The sequence below is a fragment of the Parus major genome, chromosome 2, assembly GCF_001522545.3.
Source record: "Parus major isolate Abel chromosome 2, Parus_major1.1, whole genome shotgun sequence".
Lineage (NCBI taxonomy): Eukaryota > Metazoa > Chordata > Aves > Passeriformes > Paridae > Parus > Parus major.
Genome location: NC_031769.1, coordinates 9,211,522 through 9,237,090, shown reverse-complemented (window position 1 = coordinate 9,237,090; position 25,569 = coordinate 9,211,522). Strand labels below are relative to the sequence as shown.

The window sequence follows — 25,569 nt, the reverse complement described above, 5'->3', positions numbered from 1 at the left end:
GTAAATAATTTGGTCCTACTTCTTCCTGTGAGGAGAATATGAAACATGGCACATAGTGACAGATAATTGTATTTACGATGATATCCTTGTAAAGTAAATAGTTCTTCCCTGTGTCGATGGAATTGCATTATATTGCAGGTGTATTGAACTGGAATTGCTTGAACCACGGTTTTTCCAGTGAGTCAGAGATACCAGGAGATTAAAAACATCAGCACAGCAAATACCATTATTGCAGCAGAATTTGATCTCTGGTTCACGTTGGTGTAAGAATAAAAAAAAAAATAAAAATTTTCATGTTTTCCAAGTTAATGTTCCTTACATTTGTATAGACTGTTGACATGGAAATCACTTACTGAAGGTGATTTTTTTTTCTCCATTTTTATTTAACTCCTTTGAATATCTTTTTCTCACTTTACAAAGTTCTGGAATATCTGTCCCATGGAGCATCTCCTGTCTCGCCTTGAAGTTGATTCGAGGCCGGTGTCCCGGCGCATTGTGAACCTCCTGCTGAACTCCTTCTTCCCCACTACCCAGCCCGAGGAGGTGTGGTGTGAGCGCTGTGTCACTCTGATCCAGATGAACCCAGCAGCAGCCAGGAAGTTCTATCAGTATGCTTATGAATTTACTGGCCCCACCAATATAGGTAAAGTACAAAACATTGCGAGCTTTTGGAATTACTGATATCATGCCATGTAAATGCTTTTTTCTTCTTATTTCTGTAACAGTGGTACATTGCTGCTAGATTTTTGGGGGCTTAGTATAATATTAGTTTGTAGTTTTTGGAATTCTTGACACCAGCAATAAGCACAGCAGGTGAAGTCATCAGCTTTTTCAACAGTGAGGAGATCAAAGATTTTCATCTCTGCTTTTTGATGCTGAGCTGTACACCCCACCCCATGGTGGCACCAGTTCCTTCTGTTCCCCTTTCTCCCTACACAGACCTTACAGCTATCTCAGCTGATACCTATTTCTTATGTAGAAAAAGGCTAGCAAGTACCCCGTGCCTTAAGTGATTTGAGATCTTCACATGAAAGATTATATAGAAACCGAAAAAATGTTTACATCTGATAATCTGGTTATCTGGGATTTGTGGATCAATATTTTCAAGTTGCTCAGGGAAAATCTAAAAAGTCCTCTTTCAGAAAGCTTCAGAAAGCTTCAGTGAAGAGGGCATGTACTGTCCAGAATGTCACTGCTTTTTAGGAAAAGTCCTATTGAACCTAGTAAAATCGGGAAAATTTTGTTCCAGAGGAGTTCTGATAAAACCCAAGTAATGAGCATGGAGTGACTTGGATGAAATGCCCAAACCATTGCCTCTCAGCTGATCATCTTGATAAGGTTATGAAATCAGCTTGTACTTCCATCAGAGTGGTCATAACCCTTTCACTTCTTCTAGAGCTGAGCTCCTCATTCAGGAGTACAATGGTTGGGCTACAACATCTATTCCAAAGAATGGGAATTGACATAGAAGGGAATGTGTTCTAGAACGTGGGTCATTAGGTTAACACTAAAGATTAAATTTAGGAGTTGTGGGAGCTTCCTCTGATTCTCATTTTGATGAGGTGGTGGTTATTTTTTTAGTATACTGTTTTAACAATAAAATTAAAGACCCTGATGATAATGTTGTCATTTCTTCTTCATACTTGAGGATATAAAACATGTTCAGATTTTTTTCATTTTCTTTACAAGGAAATTTCTCCATTTTTTCCTAGCTGTTTCTGATTCTGTTGGCTACTTTTCATACTGTCTTTACAGTATGAAAATAATTATTATTTATAATTATTAATTATTTTAAGTAATGACTATTTATTATTAAAATATTATTGTTTATAATTATAATTAGAAGCATTTATTACCAACATTCATTAAATAGCAAATGTCTATTCTTACTCATTTTAAATGTAGCTAAATTGATGCTCACTATTCGGCGCTGCTTGAATGCCTGCATCCAGAAAGCAATGAAGGAGAGTCTTCATGATAGTGGGGATGATGATGGTGGTGATGATGAAGAACATGGAAGTGAAAGGGAGAACACCAGTGTAAGATAGTACATTTTATGCAAAATTCTGGTAACTTGTTTTCAGTGCAGCTTAATGTCACACAGAATATGACAGAAAGACTAAAGGAAGGCCCTTGGGCATCTCTGGAATTGGAAGGGTGGAACCACTGTTACTGGATTTTCATGTCCTGCAGCAGCAAAAATTTTTTCAAGTAGCTAGAATAAGGTAGAAGGAATATGAAGCAAATTAATAGTTGCCTAATTCTAGTGCTGATTATAAATTGGTTGGTTTTGCAGTTGAATTATTTTAAAAATTACCATTACAAGGTATGTGAAGTTAGAGAGATTAAGACTGAATTGTGGAGTTCCTATTCTATGACAACCACAATGTCTTTTGTAAAGGGACTAGAAGGATTTTCAGTGTCTTTTAAGCCTTATTTTGATTTAAATTTCTATTTGAAAACATAATGGGTAATATCATCTAAGTGTTTGTATTTCAGGTGTTGGATAATGTGTTGTCAGTAAATGATGTGGCCAGCATGGCAAGCTTGTTGGAGATCACTGTAATACTCTGGAGAAGTATCCACAAAGCACTAGATCACAATGAAGATGCCAAAGATTATGCTATCAGGAAGTTTGCTTCTGTACTTCCTGAATATTTTAAAGTATTTCAGGTAAAGAAAGCCTAGATTTTCCTGTATTTTCTCAGTATTTTCTTCAGATGCTTTCATGTTTTATGTCTTTTATCTATTTTTATGGCATTAAATATTCTTTTTTATTGTTGCTATAAACTATAAACAGCACAAATTGGTAGAAACTATTCTCCAACTGCAGTGTCTGACTGATGAGCCATTATATAAATAGTCAGCTCAGAAATACTTATGTAATAAATTGCTCTCCTTGTAAGGTTTTTCTAGGGTTTTATTCTTTTGAATGCTTTAGAACTTTTGGGAAACAGTAAACACAAATGTGCCATTGCAGAATAAATACTCATTGTACATTGGAATCCACATATTTTTCTACCCACTGTCCCCCAGACTCTTCCACCAGCACCACTTATGATTCAGCTGCAACTGAAGCAGCTGAGGCTCTGTTTTCACTGCATATGAGCTGGCAGAGTGCACTCACAGCCCAGAAAGCCAAACATGTCCTTCTGACCTGCTGGAGTGAGTCCAAAGGAAGCCACCAAGATGAGAGGGATGGAGCACCTCTCCTAAATGGAAAGGCTAAAAGAATTTGGATTGTTAAGCCTGGAAAAGAAAAGGCTTTGTAGTTTCCAGTGCCTGAAGGGAGCCTGCAAGAAAGACAGAGAGGGACTTTTTTCAAAGGAGTGTAGTGACAAGACAAGGGGCAGTGGATTCAAACTATGAGAAAGTAGGTTTAGATGAAATACTAGGAAGAAATTCTTTACTGTGAAAGTGGTGAGACACTGGCACAGGTTGTCCAGAGAAGCTGTGGATGCCCCATCCCTGGCAGTATTCAAGGCCAGCTTGGATGGGGCTTGGAACAGCCTGGCTAAGTGGAAGGTGTCCCTGCCCATGGCAGGGTGGTTGGAACAAGATCTCTTTGTCCCTTCCAACCGAAACCATTCTGTGATTCTGAGGTTTCTGCTAATTTGAATACTCTCTAATGATCTGTTGATGCATTTATTTATTGCTTTGGTTTGATATAGGCAGTTAATTAAAATAAGTCATTTTCAAATTGTCAGTCTCCTTGCTGTAGTTTTTTTAGTGTTATTCTTGAGTAGGATGCCGTCCTAAGAGTCACCAGTAGTGGCTGCTGCTCCCAGAGTGAATTTGGAAGGATTACATACTGGATATCTTTTTTCTCAGTTGATGGCTTTTATGTTGAAGTATCCTGAAATATGGTGGCTGTTCCACTGCAACTTTGCTTTAGATAATCAGGGAGTGAAAAGCAGCTCATTGCAACATATTATTCTGCAGCACAGATTTATGAGTGCTCTTTACCCTGAAAGCATTTGGAAGTTGTCAAAGACATTCCAAATCTTTTTGGGTTGAGGATGTAACATCCTTTCTGAAAGGGCCTGGTGAACAGACAAGATATCCAGCTTTAGCAAACAAACTCTTTGACTTTGATATTCTTATAGTGAGTAAGCAGCTTGGATGTAAAAGGACCTGTCATCAAGGGGCTTAGTTCCTAAAAGGCTACAAACATACTGAAGCAGCCTGTCTCTTTCCTGAAAAAGCTACAAATATATTTTAAAAGTTCTTTTAAAAATATGAGCTCTAAAAACGGTTTTATATTTTGGAATGGCCAAGTAGGTGATAATTTCATTTGGCTGTTTCCATGAAGCTTGGACATAGAGAGAAACTATTTTTGAAGAGTTCTTAACATAGATTGGTTTCTATATAACCTGAGTGAGATGATGTTGTGGCCCAGACCATGTATTATTTCATGTTGTAATGAATAATAGTGCATTAAACATTACCACTGTTATTTATATAAGAACACTTTCCTTTAGAGTCTTTTTAATAAGTTTGTGGTGTGAATGAGTATTCATTTAAGGCATTGGTTACTTGAGAGGAGTTAGATGGTATCATGGTTGTGCAATTAAATCTTAGTCATATGGGGAAAAAAAGTTAGGTAGAGCTACTATTTCTTTTGCAATGAGTATTAACTTAATGGATCCATGACTGATTATTCATGGTAGTTATTCTGGCAGTTTGTCAGAAAGCTGAAGGATACAACAATTGACCTCCAAAACCAAGAATCAGACATTTCAGATTGCAAGCTAATATTGATTTGAGTTTCTTTCAGCTCCATTTGTAGTGAAAAAGGGAAATCTTTAATCTAAGAAAATGTAATCATACTTTCTCAGTACTCTCTTTAGTTTTGCTTGGATGTATGTACCTTCCATTTACATCATGTGGTGTAATTCTTTTATCCTAGGATGAGCGGTGCATGACTCCATTGGTTATTCTGGCATCCTTTATGCCCCCTGCTGCTATTCCTACATTCAGGTACTGTCTGGAAATCCAAAATGCAAATGACAAGAAATTTCTTGTTGGCTGTATTTGTTCATTTTTCACAGTCTGATATATTAAATGCCTATTTGGATAAATCAAGATCCTAAAAAACTGTGGTAAGTCAGTAAAATTAGTGATGTTCAAGTCTAAGTTGTTGGTGAATCCTTTGTTTGTATTATACTAATTGTTTTCTGCACTTAAGGGTGTAAAGATAATGTATCTTTTTGTCTGTTTGCTTTTAAGCTGTGGTGTGGTTTCCAGACTCAGAAATATTGACAGTGGAGCTAACCAAGGCAAATATTCTATCCTGATCGACTGCCTGTGCCGCTGGGGTCAAGTGGGGCACATTATGGAACTAGCCTGCGATTGGCTGTCTGACTCCCTCACCCCAACAAAGGTCTGCATATGCATATGACAGGGAGTATAGGAATTGCCAGACTTCTTTAAGGCATCATACTTTTTTAAAATAGAATAAGACTTTTTAATGCTATATTATTCTGCTTTGAAATCAGTTCTAAAGTCAGATACTAAGACTTGTACTGGTTTTGTGCTTCCTTGCTCTTCAGAATACTAAAACATCTGAGCGTCGAGTACGTATCCACGTAACACAAGAATCAAAGCCAGACTTAGCAATTGACTACCTTGAGTATTTATTGACTCATCCTGTCAATCGTGGTTGCCTCCTTTCTGTTCCTAAAAAGAAACTGAAGAACCTTTTGAAAATTCTTGGTGCTGCAAAGGTAATTTTCTCCTTATCATAAACAGTGTTTATAAAATCAGTAGTTAACATCGTATATTGCCCGAGTCAAACTAAAGGCATGCAAGAACAAATAAATGAGAATCATGATCCCCTCTCCCTTTGTAAAAAGATTTTCCTTTTTATTTTGACTTCTGACAAATACTCTAAACAGAAGTATAGTAGTTCAGAATTGTTTATAGATGGCAGATTTTAACCAGCTTCTCAGTTTTAGTTATCTCAAAATTTTTGTGATCTAATGTTGAGTTTTTTTAAGGCACCTGACTTTCAGAATATGCAGATAAGGAACAGTCTGAAAATAAATTATGGCACTGCAAAATGGAAGTATTAAAGTATTCTTGTTGGTTTTTTTGGGCTTGGTGCTTTGCTGTTTTTATGGGTTTGGAGGTTTTTTTAACCTTTTGTTTAAAGCTGTTGAGGAAAGAAACATTTGAAAAGATTTCCTGAAAAATATAAACGTAAACCTTGATATTTCAGCGGGTTCTTGGCTCAGTTCTGAAAGGAACAGATTCTGGTGTCTGGAATCAAGCAACCAGCCTAAGAGCCTTCAGTCTCTTTTGCAGATTGAGTATTCATCTTCAGCACAAGGTATGCATATAGCTTTCCAGAATAAGCTGGAGTTACAGTTGACAGTACAAGAAAATTCAAAAACAACTGGAGACACAATTGGTAAACTTCCCATTGTTTTTTTACAGTTTTCTGAAGAAGGAGAAGATTACCTTTCACTTCTGAAGGAGACAGGCACTTGGATAGAAAGTCAAGTTGTACCTTTTATACTAGCAAGTGATCAAGAGAATGGCATTTCAAAACACAGTGATGTTTCTGAATTAATTATCCAGGTTAGAAGATTCTTATAATATAAATCAAGCTGCCTTCAGTTTGAAAAGGTGTAGGTGTAGCAATTTGTATGCAGACAAACTGCACTGGCACTTGTGTCATCATTTACAGTGTCCCTTACCCCTGATCTTTGTTTGTCCTTCAAAGAAAGCATTTGATGATATAATGTGGGTGACGTTTTAGCTAGTTCTGAATTGTTTTCTGTTGCATTCCTCTGACATTTCATTTAACCCAAGGTGGTTTTTACCACTGAGCTTTTACCAGATTTTGGTGAAAGGAAAGATTTGGCTAACTTTGGTCCCAGTCAGTGTCCTTGAACAGCTCAGTTCACATATACACAGGCTGATTAAAAATTCTCACTCTGTCTATGTCTGTCTCATAATAATCTCTTTAGCATGTAACAACTCTGTGTCTGTAGGGAAAAGCTCTTTTTGTCTGCTTTTTGTCTGGTTTCAATTTTGCTATTAAAGGCAGGTAAGACGTCATATTTTGCCTCAGTACATGATAAGTATCAATGCCTTTGATCTGAGCCTGAGTAAAAAAGAGAGGATTTACTGCCTTTTGAGAAATCATTTACTGTTGGGAAAGGGCAATGGAAACATTAGAAGAACTGCTTGGAATTTGTGCTTGTCAGCAGGTGTGAACTGAGTAACTGCAGTTAGTTACACCAGCTCTCAGGGCTTCTTGGCTAAGAGTTTGTGGTTTTACTATGTTTGAGTTTTGTTGAATGGTCACTTTACATAAAGTTTGGGTTTCCTATAATTTTGCACCTCTCTTCTAGGCCTACCTGACAGTGTGTAAAGATGTCATAATGGTGGGCCTGGGAAATGTCACATTTCAAGCACACCTTTTAGAAATGACTCTTCTGATTATGCAAACAGGTACCCTATTTTGTACTAATAGCAACAACTGCATTTATACTTAGCTGACTTTTCTTGTATTTGCAAGTTAGTTAATCCCTAACTTTTAAGGGTTGGAGGGAACACTGAATTCATACTTAAAATATTAATTGGACTGTATGAAAATTTCAGCTAAGGGTTCTCAGAAACTAAATGTATTGTCTACACTTGTAAACTATCACTGTGTGTTGTATCTGAGTTTCATTTTAAGCTTGTACCTGATGAGTATCACAACTTTTATATTGTGCTGTTTTTCTCTAGAGAGAGGTGGCTTTTGTGCTCCAGTGTTGCTGTGTACGCTAAAAGAAATTATTGAAGCTTCTTTAAATCAGAATACTGAGACAGAGGAAGTGACAAACCTTTTCCACACTCTACAGAACGTCTTTCAGAAAATTTTAGAATGTGTGGCACATAGACTTAAGAAAGAACAGGAAGAAGGGATTCAGGTATCATATTACAGTTCAAATTGCTATGTAATTGCTAATGTGTAGGTGAATCCATGATTTTTATGCAAAGGGGTATACTTAGACACTTTGGGGTTGTTACCTCACTATGACTTACTGTTTGGGTAGACATGTGATTAAATTTTCAGTTGAATTCTCTAAGTTTTCTTGTTACCAGTTTTTTTTTTTTTTCCAATTTGGTCTCATCATGACAGCAGAACCTGTAAATTGCAGAACAAATTCCTTCTGTTTCAGTGATCCTGGACCTTGCTGGTACTTCTAGGTTGTTAATCTTATCTGCAATTAGATGAACTTCCTCAATCCAGAGCAAAGGATTTTTTTATATATGTTATGATCTTGGAGGGAGGAGAAATTTTCTTTCTTATTTATTTCTTTTTGCCAGAATGATACCAACTTTAAAATATGTATGATGTTCTAAAATTCTTGAAAATCTCACATCTTAAAAGAAAAGTTGACTTCCTATATTTTAAAGCAGATACTAAATGTGTAGTAGTGAAATGGGTGGATCATTCTGGGAAATCTGACAATCTACTTTTCAGGACTCAAAAAACATTCAGTTCTTTTTTGTAAGAACCATTGCCTTGTTAATTTCTCTCAAATTTCTGAGTAGACTTTCCAGTTGTTGTTGATTCCCCCTCTGATCCCAAGTGACTAGGATACCTCAAAGATTTCAAGGTGTGGTCTGCACTTCACAGAGAGACTTGCTGGTATATTTCAATTATACTCAAGCAATATGAAAAGAAATATGTGTTTTTCTTTCTGGTTTTAGTTGATTCACTCTATTCAGATGCCTCTTGGAGAATTCATCCATTCACTGCAGTGCTGGCATTCCTTGTTCCCAGCAGTTCACCAGGGTGTACTCTCCACTCTCTTGGCTTCAATAGTAGCAGAGATAAATTGTGTGCTACAGAAGGTAAAGTTAATTTTGTTTTTTCTATTTAACACTTTTCACTTTTTATGTGTTATGTTGGAGCAAAAGAGCTTTATTCAGAAAATTAGTCTTTGTATTGCAGATGAGGATTTTTGTGTGTGTTGGCATGGAATAAACAGGAAATTTAATTTGCTATAATTTCATATTAGAGTTCATTGCTCAGATTTCTGACTGCAGTTGTGTAGGAACAGACTTGTCTGGGTACCTATTTCAGTATTTGCATTTGACAGGAGGACTTAGCAGTTAGGCAGTGTTGGAAATTAACAACGTGGGTTCTGGAATATTCCCTCTGTGCTTCTGTACTGGGACTGGCTGGGAAGGAGTCAGCTTTCCTCCCTGGAATTCCTGTGCTGCTGTGGTTGGCATTTGTGGCCAAGACACTGTTGAGGACACACCAGTTTGTTTTGGCTGTTGCTGAGCAGTGTTTGCAGAGTGTTCATGTCTCCTGGTTCCTTCACCTTCACTCTGAAAAAAAGGCTGTGTGTGTGAGGCTGAGAGGCAACACAGCCAAGACTGTGGACCCAAAGTGATCAAAGGCTTCTGCCACACCATACAATGTGTGTTCAGCAATTAGGGCTCAGGGAAAGACAGAGAACAGGGGCTTGTTCTAAACTTACCTCCCTTCGTCTCACTCAAATCAGGGAACTTTGGAAGTGAACTGATGTGTGACAGATTCCCATTCCATATTCTTGGAATGGTCCCATAAGGTTCTGTAGTTCTCTTTCAAAGCAGGCTGATGTCCTTCTTGGCATTCTCTGCTTCCATACAGAGACATTTCATGTGCTGCATCTCTTTTTTGGGTTCCTTTGGTTTTTGGTGCAGAGGATTTCCAAATATCTGATCTGTGTTGCTTTGGAAAGTAAAGAAAGAATCTCTAATATTGTAAAGAAAGTTGGACAGAGGTTATTTCATGTTCTGAAAGTCCAAGGAACCACAACTGTCCTTGAAGGAGAAGGGCAGTGTTCCCATCCCATTTTTCTAATGCAGATAGTGTTAGGAGCAAATATGATTAGTGAGATTGGAAGCTTTGAGAACTAAAAAGGAAGAGCTGAGGCTCTTTAGTATAGAGGCTGTACTTTTGCTGTGGGTTCTGGATGTGTCAGAAACTGAGCAAGAAACAGTTGCCAGAAAGTATCACAGAGCAGCTTTCAAGGGTCTGTTCCAGCAGGCGCTGAAGGAGGACCAGCTGTTTGCCTGCAGATATTGATGTATCAGCTGAGAGACTGTAGGGTGACAGGTGCTCTTTACAGATGATGCAGAGGAAACATTACTGGGCTTGAATATACTGGAGGTTCATACTCATAGATTGTTTATTCCAGTCATTCATCTGAGCTGGTGTTTTCCCTGCCTTCAGGTTGTTGTAAATCAAAATTCACTTGTAACTAAATATTTGTCATTCTATCCAGAACTTTATACTAAAAAGAGCAGGTATCCAGAAAATCACTGTCTCTGAAGTTACATTTAGAAATCATGGATGCACACTTCAAGTTGGACCCACAGAGGGGACTCATTTGTGTTTAATAGGTTGTGCCTTTATAAAGAGTATAGTTAAATGAAATTTGTGGTGAAAGTAACTGCAGAGAATATTTGCCTTGTTACAATTACTGTTTATGTGGTTTAGTTTCAGTCATTCTTATTTAAATTAGTTTTGTTTATTTGGACACAACAGAGTTGGATTAAAGCTATTCAAAGGATACTTGTGAATGTTTTAATTATTTAAGGATAGGTCCTGGTTAGTGTAATTATTGAAATACAATATTCTGCATGCATATCTTTCTTGAGCTATAATGGTTGTTGACTTTTTATTCTGTTTAAGGCTTCCAGTGAAGAAGACTTGACTATGCCAAAGACTATTTCAGACCTTCCCCCTCTTTCACGCAGTTTAATGGCTATAATTTTGAAGTCAGTTAATGTTGTCAGGTAAATGTTTCTATATTAATTTTTCCTAGGCTTTTGGTAATATAGAACAGTTTATATGTTGTCAATAAAATTTTAATTTCTGAATTCAAATAAACTTTGAGGAACTAGCTTCTTTCTAAATTTATTTGGACTATTTAATAATCCCCTTTTCTTGACATACTGCCTGTAGATATTGATTGCTGGGGTTGAGTCCATTTTTTTAACCAAGATTTCTTCTTATTTACAAGACTGTTAATCGTGATGAGTTTTTTAATGATACATCTTGGCTTGCTTCTTTCATTATGATACTTATAAAGCTGAGTCTCCTCAACACAGAGGTATTAAGATGAGATAAAATATTTGCCAGAAATAGAATTAATGCTTTAGTTGAACATCTGCAACGAGATACCTATGGCTGTATTAAAGTCACAGCATTCAAAATAGAAAGTCTCTGAGTGCTAAAGGCCTGCAAAAGTGAGCTTGTGTTATTTATTTTTTAAGATTTAAACTGAGGGGGAGGGTATTTGCTATATTTAAGAGGGCTCTGAATATCTTTTATCCCAACTGAATTTCATTTTGCATGGTTTGTTCATACTCAATTTTTCTTTACATGACTGTACACACTAGACTTGTTTTAAATTATAAAGGGGCTTAGAAGTCCTACTTCTCTCCCTAACTTACCACAACTAATTCCTCTTCTTAGCTTCCTCATCTGACAGACATTGAATATCCCTGTCTCTCCTGTCATGAGGTGTTTTTTTTCTTCTCAGTCCTTCTCTAATTCTAGCTGAACTTGCAAAACAAAAGACTCCAGAGATTCTAGCAACAGTCCAACTAATCCAAATCTTGCACTTGCTTGAGGCAGCAGCTCTCCATCAAGGTCTTCTCTTCTAGTGAAACAATTATTTTACACATCTCTTTTCAAAAGAGATGCAGAAAATCAGTTAATTCTTCTGAAACTTTTTCTTGTAGTAATCAAGGTGAATCTTGTCCATTCTTGGTGGAAAAAAACCTGCAAGTTTGGTTCAAATTGTTTCTGAGTACTTGGGAAAAAATGTATCTTCTATAATTTATCTTTTTGGAGCAAAGATTTGGAGATAATTTCCATCTGGTTCTACTGGTGCCTCAGAATTGAGACTGCTTTTAAGGCTCTTTCATAAATCTGTATTGATAGGCTATAATCAGAATCCAGTAGCAAATAATTTGGTGTTTCAGAAATCTTTATGTCAGCATGAATGCCTTGGACTTTACGAAATCTGGCGTGTCTTCTCTGTGAGCTCACAGTCATCTTGCTCTGAGTTCTGCAAAATCTGTTTTGTTTTCAGTGCTAACCAGTCAGCCTCTAGCACTGAATTTCAATCCCCATAGCAGTCATAATAGTGGGAAGCTTGGCAATCCCTGTCCAATTGTGTGAGTGTTCTCCATTTTAGTAGGAAGCTATCTGTATAAAGACTATTTCAGACCTTCCCCCTCTTTCAAGCAGTTTAATGGCTGTAATTTTGAAGTTAGTTAGTTAATGTTGTATATTAATTTTTTCAAGGTTTTTGCTAATATAGAATGGTTTTTATGTTGTCAATAAAATTTTAATTTTTAAATTCAAATAAATGTTGAATAACTAGTTTTTGAATTTACCTCTGAACCTTATATGCATTTTTAAATAGCTTATTGTTCTGTTCTATTTTCTTTGCCTGCAGGCTCATATGACCTTTTTTTGGAGGGAGGTAGGGAAAGGCAGCTGCAGTGAGTCTTGTTACAGGTTAATGAAATTCCAGTGTTCCTTCATGGGGGTTGAGTGTGCTTAGTGACCCAAACAATGCTAACAATGAAGTCAGGACTCTGATCCCAGTAGTGTCCGTTAGCAATTTAAGGCCAAGGTGAAATGGAATCAATGCTTAGTCATGTTAGTCCACAATGATACAATGAAACTGATGCTATGCCTGAGCAACTTCATAATGCTTATTTCTGAAGCTAAAGATTTTTCATCTTTCTCAGCTCTTAGAAGCAATATTTGAATTTCTGCAGAAGGTTTTTACTGAATTGGTTCTTAACTGCATATTTCATTTTGATATCTTAGCACAATAAAAGCCAGAAGAACAATTGAAGTCAGAACTGGCAATGTATGATGTTCTTTTTTCATAACAGATAATAATATTGCTAAAGGTATTTTGAAATATGTTAGGGAAAGTTACTGTAATGTAAAATTGCTGCTCTCAGTTTCCCCTTTAGTTGATCACAGAACATTTAGCTATGTGCTCTGAGGATACCAGGATCTCTTCCATCTCCTGTTTTATCCATCTTGTTCTTTTATTTTTCTCTGGTTTTGAGAATTGTTTCTGAGTTAAATTTGGGATTTTTACTGCAAACACTAATGACCAGTTACTGTTTCCATCCTGTGGTATTGACTTATTCCCTAGTGCAGTTCAGTTTGGTTGTTAGACATCATCTGTGACTGTCATTTCATTTCTCTTACCTTGACATATATCCCAAAACACCACTAGAGTTTGCTGGTAATACTTTCATCTCATGCTAGAGGTGAAAAAATCTCTTAAGATACATATTGGGTTAGTATTTCACAAGGAGCTGCTGTCATCGTCCTGTTATTCAGCTATTTAGTTTCAGTAACTAAAATGTTGCTTGGAAGTGTTTCAGGACATTGTTTAGTTAAAAATGATCTTCACTGGGTTGTAATTGGAAGATCATCTATTTTAATATTGATGAGAAACACATTTAAGGTCAAAATGTTAAGTCTGAGTAGGTACTAGCAAACCAGTGGAGCTATAGAATATATTTTTTCTAACTTCAGTAGAAATTTGAGTTAGAAATTTCAGTACAAATTCTGTGAATTAAATTCCAGTAGAACCACTGTTTTTTTCATGGATCGACTTTCCTAAAATATACCACAAGCTCTTCAATTTTCTTAACAGCCAGTTTTCCTGTTTGCAGACTTTCTTATTTTCTTCCCAAGCAATTTACCATGCTTTGATATTCTCAGTTCCAGAGACACCTGGTTTTCAGTTACCCAATCACACTGCTTTGTCCTGCATGGTATCTTTGAAGCTGTGGTGGCAGGGTAGCATAATTACAAATACATTCTGTTCAGTTCTATTTTGAAAGAAATATGGTTTATAACACATTTTTTCTTTATTTTTTGCCTTAGGTCAATTTTAAATGAATTAATGGAGTACATTCTCTCTGAAGGAATTGAAGGGATTTTTAGTCTAACAGCTACTGTCTGCATTGTGAATATAATTAAAGGTCAGTTAAAACATTTTTGTCCTTTTTCCATCTTTCTTTTTATGTACTACATTGAAACACACAGTAGTTAATCCAGGACAGTGAAAATCCAATTTAATATCTAATCTTCCATTAAGCAATCTTTTATAGTTAAAGTTAGTCTATGAAAATATGGAAGGGTGGGGTTGTTTTCTTGAAAAATTATTATTGTTGTCCAACATTTCAACTCGTTTCAAATAGGTGGTAAGCACAAAACTTCACTTCTAAAGGATATTGCACCTGCCATTCAAAGGAAATTGATAGTATGCAAGGATGCTGCCACAGGAGAATTCAGCAGTGCTGAAAGGTGGGTGTACAGTGGGAAAGGAGCACTGAGCTCTCCTATCCCCTCTCTGCAATAATTGGTTCTGTTCTGTACTTACATAACACTGTTAGAACATTCTGAGTGATTGACTGCAAGGTTTAAAACACTGAGGGGGGGGAAGTGGGAGGTATTGAGCCCTGCACAGTATTAAATTTCCTGCCCTTATATCTGCTGTGATTGCAATCTTTACATATTTAGCTTTGGGCTTTTTTCATTTAATTTGAATGTGTTATCACTTGATCCTGTATATTGCAGGATTCACTTCTGAAGTCCAGGTCTGTTTGCAGCAGGGGTAGAACAAAACAAATAGTCCAGTTACTATTTCTTATTACTAGAAGATTTTTCTCCCACACTTTGGCATTGGATATATGAATCCAAACCTATGCTGGCAGGAAATATTTACCTGAGTATAACAATGACTTTGAGACCTTTCCACAGGTGATTTTATTTTGCTTTTTTTGGTGGGGGGGATTTCAAGTGTCATATCTGGTGTATCTTTTGTGAAAAATTTTTTGAAAGTGATTTGACTGTATTGTATTTGTAATCAGTTCTCAGCCCTGTCTAGAGAGTCATGATGATTGCTTTAGCCTTTAGTGTCTCACTGAAGTCTTAAAATTTGGGAACATCTGATTTCAGCCTAGTTATTGAATAGCCCATGGAATCAAAAAGTGTGCAAAGGAGCCATTATAAGCATAAATACAGAATTTTGTACACACTGGGTTTATGGACATTAATCCAAAGTTACTGAGAAAGTTTGCAATGCACCACAGAGGTCTGAACATGCAGAGGCCCTTGCAGTCTTTCATTCTTCAAACTAGTGATCCTTACTATTCAGTCAAACAATGGCTGTAGAGTAGACAGACTTTAAAATAAAAAAAAAAAAACCAAAAAAAACAAAACAAACCAAAGACTCCCAAACAAGCCAAAAAGCCCATTGTATAGAAACCTCATTGTATAGGAGCTTCATTTACTCAAGTTTCTTGCATGGCTCTCCCAGCCTGAGCACACTTCCCCAGTGGATCCCTGGCCTAAGGCACGTTGTTCTCTGGCATTTTAGTGACTTGACATAGACATTGGTGGCTGAGCTGTGCCTCCATCCAGAGGATGGTGCTCTGGGGACCCTTCCAGAGTCTTCCTACCTGAAAGAGGCCTGCAGGAAAGCTGGAGAATTGCTTGGTTGTGAACAAAAAGGCCTTTGGTCAGGACCTAGCTTAGAAACAGAATCAAACATATATAAATAAAACCCTATTCTTTTCCCCATGAAATTATTTTACGATGGGTTTCCAAGTATCCTACTAGAATATTTTTAATAACAATAATAATAATAATAATAGTAATCTGGAAAAGAGGGAGAGCAGCAGGGCGTCATGTTTCAGTTTGCACTTCTAATCAAGACAGTAGAAAAAACTGTGAAATTAAAGAGAATCTTAACATGATTAAATAAATAGGCACATTAAAGTGAATAATTGCTGCCACTTGAGAGCACTACTGACTATAAATTTCAGTGAGAACACAGATAATTGCTTTATGAATCTATATGATCGTCTCTGCCCAGTGAACTGGGACAAATCAACTTGCATGTTGGGGCAGATGAAGAGTATAAGATGCTACACAGTGTCTTAATTTCATGATATATGAGTGGCTACCTTTGTATAATACCAGTCCAGGAGACAGTTGCAGACAAAATTCAAGGGTTAGGGATATGAATATGATAATGGGAATGGGAATTTTTCTGTGAATCAGAATTGTACTATAATTAAATCCAGAAGCTATCACACAGCCTTGCAGAATTTGGGGGAGATTCATATTTGCACAGTTATGTTGGGCATTTTTCCTCTCCAGAAAGGTAAAATAATTGATGCTGGAAAGAGGTTTGGAGGAAGTTCTGCAGTGATTAGGTTTTACATGATGAATTAAAGTGTGCTTGCAGTCTCACAGCTAAGACAGAACATCAGACTAGGCTGGGCCTCTGGTGGCTTCTGATGTGCCATTTGTAGTGCTTTGCTGCTTGTGTGCTAATGTGCAGCTAAAATGTGATTATACATGGTCTGAAGCATGCCCTATTGTTTGTAAACTATTTTATCATCCTACTCAACTTACCAAAGTTTAGTTATGGTATGCTGCAAGCTATATCTCTGGTCATTAATATGATGACAGACCTCTAACACACACTACTGTGCTGCTGCTTGCTAAAATACATTACTGGGTTTTAACTCATTCTTAATAGTATTACTGGTTTTTGCTTCTGAATGCATTATCTCCTAATAACTCCTTGAGGGATTATTTTATTCAATATCCAGGTATACCAGGAAATGGTGACATTCTTTAATTTCCCAAGAGAACTGGTATTCTGTGCCAGCATCTTAACTTCAGACTTCGGAGTAATCTCTTACATATTAGCAATGAAAGAAAAAAGTAAAAAATGCTGTCTGGTGTAGTAATTAAGGTGCTGCCTTATACAAGGAATTGTTGCACTAATTCAGAAGCAAAACTTTTCAGTGCAATTTAGTCTTCCCTTTTCAGCTGAGTTAGTGGTTTCAGATGGTCTTGTGGGTTTGCATTTTTAAAATGCTGTTCAGTGCATTTAAAAATTCTGGACAACATACTGTATATTGAGAGAATTTCCTCAAAAGTAATGGCACGCACATTAATTTGGTTTATAAAATGCAAATACTTATGCCTAACACAAAAAATGCAGATAAAGCTGTCAATGCAGTCATTTGGAGGCTAAAGAAAAATGTCTAACGTTCTGTAAAACCTAATGTGCTATAGGATAATAACTCTTACTTAATACTGTGTATTTACTTTATTTAGCATTTTGATATATGAGTATTAGAATTTAAATTTAGCTAATGGCTGTGCTGAAAGATATTTCTTTAGTATTATTATTTAGCTAGCTCCCAAATTCTTAATTGCACTCTCATTGCATGTGTAAATCATGGCTCTTGAATTGTTTTGGTTTATAACTCTGGGTATGATTTCTCTGCCTCCCATCTTTAAATTCCCTAGAAAGGTACTTGGTAAAACTGACTTCAGCTTGTCTGTTTGAGAAGATCACAGTTATCCCAATTTATGCCTTTTGGCCATTGTGCCAATGGTCCCACATTAAAAATCCATTGGTTTTTTTAGCCTTAAACTGTAACAAAATAAAATTTATACAAAGCAGCATTGCACCTAAACCCACAGAACTTAACTAATTATCCACATTCTGCAGTACCTTGTAGCACTACCTTACTTGGACACTGGAGTTTCATTCTGGTTTAAAGGCTGTGGCACTGTAGAGAGGAGTGTGTAATTAGAGTCAGAGCTGGACTAAGAGGAGGGTGAGGGCAGCTGGATGAGGCAGCTGCTAATAAGGATAAGATAGAAAGCTCAGGCTGGGAAAAAAGTTGCCACAGGTGAGAACAAAAATTATAAAGACTGAACAGAGAGGAAGAAATGAAGAAAGTAAAAGAATGAAAAGTGATCTTAGAATGAATTACCTGTAAAGTATTTCACTGTTTTGTTTGAACAAAAGAGTAACAATGCTGTGCAGAAAACAAGTGAGTTCTTTAACTAGATGATGAAATATTAGAAAATGTGCTTGAATTGACACAGTAATTTAAACTGGTTTGCTGCTGGTTATTCTAGAGACAGAGCTGATTAGCATAAAATATGGAAAAGTTGAAAGAAAAAGGATCCAGCTATTTCAAAAGTAATTTGTAAAGGCATTTTACTAAACTAATAGGGACTAACTGGTCAAAGAAATCATGTGGTAGCTGTCCTCTGAGAATCAAATAGCTGAGGACTGATTTGGCATTTAGCATTTCTAATTCTGTTATGCATTGTTTTATGGCATTTCAGATTCCTGTATGAATCATCTCTGAAAATTTTGGATGAGTTTTTGAATCCTTGAGCACGCAGAAGCTTTTGTCATGAAAATTGAAGGAAGATGTATTGCTTTTTAAAAAACTTGTATTGTAAACTTGTGAATTGTTTAAGATTGTTTCATTTAAAGCAAGCAAAATGTATAAAAATGTATAAAAGAAATTATGTAATAGTACAGATTTTTCAACAGCTGCAAAGTTATTATTCTGTATAAAAATGTCTTCTTGGGGGGAGTGTAAAAACAGTATTTTTGTATCTTTGTTTTTGTAAAACAAATAAAATTGTATCATAGATACTCTTGAGACTGAGGTCACTCAGTCCCTGGGAGAACTAGACCATATTTCTAAGGGTTATGGAAATGAGTCTTACTTGGAGATATGTGAGGGTCAAAATGGTGATTTGGAATAGCCATCATGGCTTTACCAAGGGCAAAGTCTGCCTTATCAACATGATTTCCTTCCCTTTTGTAGAACAAAAGAGAGCACAGAATGTCTTGTTTCCTATCCTTGGTGAAGACTTTTAAACAGTCTCGTATCCTTAGAGCCAAACTGGAGGGAGATGGGATGGAGGGGTAGACTTGGAAGATGAGTGGGAAACTGGCTGGACCATCAGAGTAGAAGAATAATCTGCTAAGGGGTGAGATTGCCACCCTGGTAGCTGTGGCTGTGGCACTGCTGAGGGCAGGCCCTGCTGCCAGGGCTGATTGGTGACAGGGTGAGCAGCAGCCTTGGACTGATGGCAGATGACAGCAGCTGGGAGCCACAGCTGACACCGAGGGGCATCTCCTGCTGTTCAGCAAAGACCTGGACCTGATGGACAAATCCTACACCACTCACGCAGGCACCTGCACAAGGGCAGCTTCTTGCTGCCTGCACCTGCCTGCAGGAGGATAAAGGACAGACTTTCCCCAGAGATGAATGGAGGAGAATATGAGGCTACAGAAACAACTTGAGCAAGAGTTTCCTGTTGGACATGAAAAACAATCAGTATGAGAGTAAATTTGAACTGGAAGAGGTTACTCAGAAAACCTGTGGGAATACCCATCCTTGGAGATGTGCAGAACTTGGCTGACAAGGAGGACTGACCTTCCATGGTATCACAGCTTTGGGCTTAACCCTGCTGAGCTGGGGATTGGATCAGATTCTCCCTGAGCTTCCTCATGATTTGAATATTCAGGTGCTTCAGTACCCACTACACTAGGGGAAAGTGTCTTAACTATTAAATACATATTTAAGTAATATATTAATTATTTTATATTTAGCTATTTTTTAAAAATTTGGCTATTTTGATAAGTTAGTACTGATGATGCAGATAATGCAGGCATCTAAGCCACTTATTTAATTTTCTTCATGCTCTCCCAAGACTACGACAGACTCTTCATTCTTGATTAAGATTTGTGCAAAGCTGTACCTCCCATCTGTCTAAAGAATGCTGATTGCATAATGTTATTTTGCCTTAATGGCGATACCTGTAAATTACCTGTCTGAGCTCATAGGGTGGTTCAACCCCAGCCAGCAGCCAGGCACCACCTCAGTGCCTCCTCCCCTTTAGACATGGGGGCAGGACTGAAAGGGTACAAATCAAAAAGAAACAGTTGAATAATTAGGAAAATTTTTCAAATTGTGAGGAAAAGAGATAAAAAGAGAGGGAAATAAAACCACCCAGCCAGTCCCTAGGCAGTGTCCTCACAACCTCTCCCCAGTTTATTGCTGAGCATGGTGCCATGTGGTATGACATCTCTTTGGTCATTTGGGGTCTCCTGTCCCAGCTGTGTCCCCTCCACACTCCTGATGCACTCCCAGCCTCCTTAGGGGTGGGGTGAGACACAGAGAGGCCATGATGTTGTGTAAGGCCTGCTCAGCAATAGCTGAAACATCCTTGTGTTATCAGCATACATCCAAAACACAGCCCTATAACAGCTACTGTGAAGGAATTTCTCTCGCCTAGAACCACACCTCCTGATGCTTTAGTTTTGTCTGGTTTAGGAGATTTGATAGAAATCTCCAAAAAACTATTCAGCCACAGACCAAAGTCGCACCCTCCAGCTTAGACCTGAAGATGTAGCACTTGGTTGTCTACAGTTAAGTGAAGTGATTCTCAGGGTGGGCCTGTGCAAATGGCTATTGAGTCTCCAATGTTGCTTGAGTGGCACTGACACTAAAGTTAACCAATTTGGCCAAATTAAGATGGACTCTTCATTCTTGATTAAGATTCGTGCAAAGCTGTACCTCCCATCTGTCTAAACAGGCTGTGGTAAGAGACTAAGGTTTTTCTCAATATCTGCTGTCAGTGCAAACATCAGAGCCATAGTTACCCTCGGTACAGAAAACTTCCCTACTAGATAAAAGCTGTTTTTAGCTGGAATGTTGATATTTGAAAGCAATGCAGTTCTTAATAAACAACTGGCAAGCTTTGCAAAAGGATAGACAGTGTGTACATGGATTCAAAGGTTCCAGGTTTACCTCATCCACAGCAGTGGCCTGACCAAAGGAACTAATGCTGCCCCAGCAGGTAGCTGCAGATCTGCCAACTGTTTATCTATCAACATCTTTATAAAAACTGTGTTCTTTGGCCTGCATTCTTCTACATCTGTTAACAGGCAGGTGTTCTGGTAATGACCTTTTAAATCTTCTGATTATACAAATTACTCAATGAATATGTAAATAAGTTTCTTTTTTCTGCTTTTCAGTCTCTCAGTATTTGCTCATATCATTAGATTAGAAAAGAATCCAAATTTACTGCCTTGTTTTTCTTCAGTATATAATTTTGCTTTTTTCATGGAATTCATGGTACAGATGCAATAGCCCTATGCCTGAAGGAAATAAAGGTCATTCCATCAACATCAGAAATATATGGATTTCCTTTGAAGAGCTCAGAGGTGATACTGCTAGGAAAGGTAAAAAATTTAAAGAAAAACCTTTGTCTTCCTGGTGGTTGGTACTCAAGTGGTTCTTAAGAGGGTTGAAATAATTTTCTGTTAGTCCTGCAGCTGGTGAACATATTTCAGCTCAATTTCTAGTCTGGCTCCACTAAACTGCTCTGCCATGAAAAAACATTGTCTTTCTGCAACACAAATAATGGTGTTGGGATTCCTTGAGCCAAGGTCTGTCAGGGCTTTCTCCTTAGGCCTTTGTGGCAAATTTCACAAGAATATCGAAGGAGTTCTATGTTTCATTTGCTGTTCTCATTCCAAACTTTATTCTTGCAAAGATTTAAATCTACATTTTCCTTATGTTTGAAAGATCCAAATAAATAGGACATTTCTTGCTGTTATCTTTTGTAAACCTGTAAAACAGATTTGCTTCATCTTATTAATCAAAAGTGCTGTTGGGGAAGAGGTATTGTTCTTTTGGTATGTTTGAAAACTTCCCTTAGTCTTGAGACAGACCCTTTGAGATCCATTCAGCTTTTTGAAGAAGTTGAACCTGATTTTGATTAATAAAATTGCTTGAAAAATGAGCAAGAAAACACCAGTCTATGGCACTCCTTTGGGCAACTGGCACTGGCAGGTGCTGCCTGCAGAAGAAACTTTCTGGTCACAGTTGTACCTGTGAGTGCCATGTCTGGAGCTCTTCCCTTTGTGAATATGCATTCAGGATCAATGAGACTGGAGAAAGCAATAACTTTAAACTACTTTCAGTAATCAATGTTTGTAATACTTGGGCCCTTTTTGTAATGCCAATGTTCATTTGCTTTGTTGTCTGGATGGATCTGCCACCTATCACAGCTTCAACTTGTGAGCTAAAGAAAAAACAGAAATTCTCAAGTTTCTTCCTTAGCAAATAAATGTTGAGATATAAAATCCAAGCATACAAACCTTCAGAATAGCCAGGGAAGTTAAAAAAAACTCACCTTGTATCTGTTGTTTACTCAGTGAGAGCTGCAACTTGTTTTATATTTAAACTCCCATGTGCTGCTGCTCTCAAGTGTTCTGAGGTCTTCTGATTTTGAGGGCAATCAGACTAATTTTGATAAAATCTTTTACCTTACTTGAAAGATGCTTAGTGAAGGACACTCCTGATAATGACTGTGATGAGAAATCATGACATACATGAACAGCAGCGTGAACTGATGAACTGGGAACACAGAACTTCGCATATTCTTTGCTGATCTGCTCCAGTGTGTTGCAAACCAAGACCATTGCAGAGTCCAGGCATGCCTGTGCCAGGAGCCCCTGTTGTGACAGCTGCTCATGTCCAAGAGAAGAGCATGGCTTACTACTGGCACCTTCTCAAGCAGCTGGCCAAGGGCAGCTTTCAGGAACAGCTGCAGAACTTTCCAGGGGAGGCCAGCAGTTCTTCAGGTTCATTAAGCCCTTGCAAATAGGCACAGGTCTTGCCTAATGTGCTCTGGATAAGAATTCTTGGTTCTGGGCTCTGTGTGGCTGCTTGTGTGAGCATGACCTGAGGCACAGCCCCAGGCTTCCAGCAGTGCTGTAGCTTTGTCTTTCATTTACTCTGCAGTCTCTGGGGGTTTTTCACTTGGCTGGAGTGTTCAGCATAGATGTGTTCTGGGTCTTCTCTAATCACCTTCCACTCTCTCCAGTTCTGCATCATGGTTGTAGCAAAGTTGTAGAAATGATATGCTGTGGCACTGAGGAAATTTCATTCTCTGTTCTATCTGTCACCACTGTTTGAAAAGTGCAGCAGTAGGAGTTCTGTTAATTTTATTTTGTTACTGCTCATGACTCTAGTAAACAGAAACTGTTACCAGTCTTCTCTTGTGTCATTCTTTTTAACCAGAGGACCACTTTTTCTTAGCAAAACAACTTGGTTCTCAAACTCATGACTTGACAATTGTTTATTTCATGGTGCTTATATTACTTAAGATGTCACTTTACTAGTTTCTCCCTATGTAAAATTCTGGTATTTCGTTTCATATTCTGTCAATTTGTCCCAGTTTCAAATATATGTTCAAACTTCATTAGTTTATGCTTATTTTTTGTGCTGTCATTAATGAAAATATCAAATAAGATGCTGTTCCAAAACATCATTAATAACTACTTTTCATCCTAATCTAGTTCCCTCTTCGATTCAGTTGGTTCCTTTCCCATTTTACTATGCCTACAATAAATCCTTGTCTTGGGTCAGTACATTTTTATTATGCTGCAGTAGCAGATGCTCTGCTATTAAGCCTTACATTTTAAGCAGGTACAGTTTAGCAGTTCTTGCTGGAGAGGTAGGTGAATCCTGTGTGACCCCATGCCAGCATCAAAGGACACAGAGGATAGAGCCAGCCCAGCTTCCTTTAATTCCTTTCTTTGCAATGTGCAATGGCGTGTGCTTCCTGCCTTTTGGGGTAATTATTAAACTTAAATTATTATTAAATTAGATAAACTTTGTGTTAGCTCAGCTTCCATCTAAATAAAGGATATTGATTTGGCTTTTTTGTTGTTGTTGTTGTTTCCTACTATTGACATCCTTACCCACTGCCTGAGCAACAAGCTTCTTAGTGAGAAATTCAGGCTCTGTGCACAGACCTTTCTGAAATCTTGCCATGATAGTTAAAAATAGGTGTTTGCAGCTTTATTTTCTCAGAAGACCCTCTAAAGGAAAAATACAGCATCTGTAAAAGCCTACAAATCCAATTAGGCCACTCTAGGACAGTACTTAGAAAAAGAACCAAAGCAAAAGAAAACAAAAAACAAAACCCAAAGTAACTCTACTTCCTGCTCTGGTTCTGCCTGTTTAAGGACAGTGTGACTGTCCTGCACTGAGGGAAAAGCTCCTTTGACTGGATAGGCTCTTTCTACTGATCACACTGCCAAAAACTGTCCTTTCTTACACCATCTTCTTTGGATCCTCCAATCTTCCAATACACAGGATAAAGGACTTTTACTCTCAGTATTTTCTCAGTTCTGCACAAAGAGAAATTCTAAGGCTTGTTCTGTATTTAAAAGTGGTCCTTTATTAAAGGGGATTGTCCTTCCTGACAAAAATTGTTACCTTTCTCTTCTATCCCCAATTTGCCTTTCAGGGGCTGCTCTCTTGGTCTGCAGGAGAGTGGTTTTCATGGGTCTGTCCCCCCACAATGTGTAAAACACTTTTTTGCCAGTGCCTGAGCTGGTCACTGGGCACAGCAAATGAGTTTGCCTTGTGTACAGGAGCTGCCGGGAAATGTGCAATGACCTCAACAATCTATATATTCAAACTCAAGGACAGTAGCAAAAACATCTGAGATGGATGTCTGCACTCTATGTCCCAAGAGTCTGATTTTTAAATGAAAGAAGTTAAAGGTGGGTTTACCATCTTCCAGATCAGTTTTTTTTTCCTTTTGTGTTTCCTATTGTCAGAATTTTAAAAGTTAATGTTATGCTAGGGCTCAAAAAGGATATAAGACCAGTCTATCTGCAATGAAATTGAGAACTGTTTGATGCAAGAAAGAGATCAAGGGATCTGATTACAGCCTCCTGGTTCCTTGATTTGATCTACACTGGAATTGACAGCAAACTTTGGCTCCTAAGCCATCCGTCACAGGTTAGCCAACCTCTGGGGGATTCTTATCTTCCCTTTGAGATCACAGAGCCTTAAACTGCCTGAGTAGCACATGGAGATCAGGGAACCTAGCCTGCAGTTTTTAATTTATCAGTGGATCATGATGCATTGATTGAATGCTTAAAAGCAGGCCTGTTTCAGTGTGATCTAATATTAGAAAGCACTCTGCGCTATCTGATGAGACACTCTCCTGGGCAATTAGCACATCTGAACAGGTGTGATGCTTTTGACTCTGGAAATAAATTGACTTTGTGGAAAAAAATACATGGAAGCATTTTTTTTTGGTTGGATGGGGGGGGGTTTGTTTGTTTGGTTTTTAACTATAGCAAGAAGAAAGCAAGTAATTTTTTTTTCTTAAATCTATTTGTCAAGACCATCTTCATCCTCATGGCTCTCAAGCTTGCTGTTGCAGTTCCAGTTTAGGACAGCTATCTCTAAATTTATTCATCTGCTAATGAAAGAAAATGCCTGTTAAAAGTTTATTTTTGTCTTGGTATTTTTTCTAATTGTGTTTAATGTAATTCTTGCCAATAGCATTTTGTTCCTTTACTATTTTTCACCATGATTTTCCTTTTTTCATTTGCAATCTAGGAGATTAAATGATAGAATATTAAGTGTCCATCATACACCTCAGAGCAACAACCTTGTTCATCTTTGTTATGCACAGTAGAAGCTGTGAAGAAAAGTTCATGGGAGATGCCCAGCCTAGGAGGAAGATTCCCTTGAGAAGCAAAGTAGGTGTTTTTGTTTGGCTTTTGATGCTTCTTTGGAACACTGAACTACAACAGGGAATGATAGGAAGACTTTTAAAGGAGTGATTCAGAACAGAAAAAGAGC

At 37.6% G+C, this 25,569-nt stretch overlaps 1 protein-coding gene across 2 annotated transcripts in view; it reads left to right on the top strand.

Moving 5' to 3' along the window:
- The window catches only part of NCAPG2 (non-SMC condensin II complex subunit G2), a 46,166-nt gene extending 24,472 nt beyond the window's left edge, over nt 1-21,694 (top strand). For both annotated transcript variants that reach the window (XM_015619095.3, XM_015619094.3), the window contains exons 14-28: nt 421-643; nt 1,906-2,039; nt 2,500-2,673; nt 4,910-4,980; nt 5,230-5,383; nt 5,553-5,726; nt 6,221-6,331; nt 6,439-6,582; nt 7,362-7,461; nt 7,741-7,925; nt 8,713-8,856; nt 10,691-10,794; nt 13,931-14,028; nt 14,248-14,353; nt 18,215-21,694. In XM_015619095.3, coding sequence (XP_015474581.1) covers nt 421-643; nt 1,906-2,039; nt 2,500-2,673; nt 4,910-4,980; nt 5,230-5,383; nt 5,553-5,726; nt 6,221-6,331; nt 6,439-6,582; nt 7,362-7,461; nt 7,741-7,925; nt 8,713-8,856; nt 10,691-10,794; nt 13,931-14,028; nt 14,248-14,353; nt 18,215-18,266 — 1,974 coding nt within the window. In that variant the 3' untranslated portion in view covers nt 18,267-21,694. The remainder of the gene's footprint in view (nt 1-420; nt 644-1,905; nt 2,040-2,499; nt 2,674-4,909; nt 4,981-5,229; nt 5,384-5,552; nt 5,727-6,220; nt 6,332-6,438; nt 6,583-7,361; nt 7,462-7,740; nt 7,926-8,712; nt 8,857-10,690; nt 10,795-13,930; nt 14,029-14,247; nt 14,354-18,214) is intronic.
- The last annotated feature ends 3,875 nt before the right edge of the window (nt 21,695-25,569 follow it).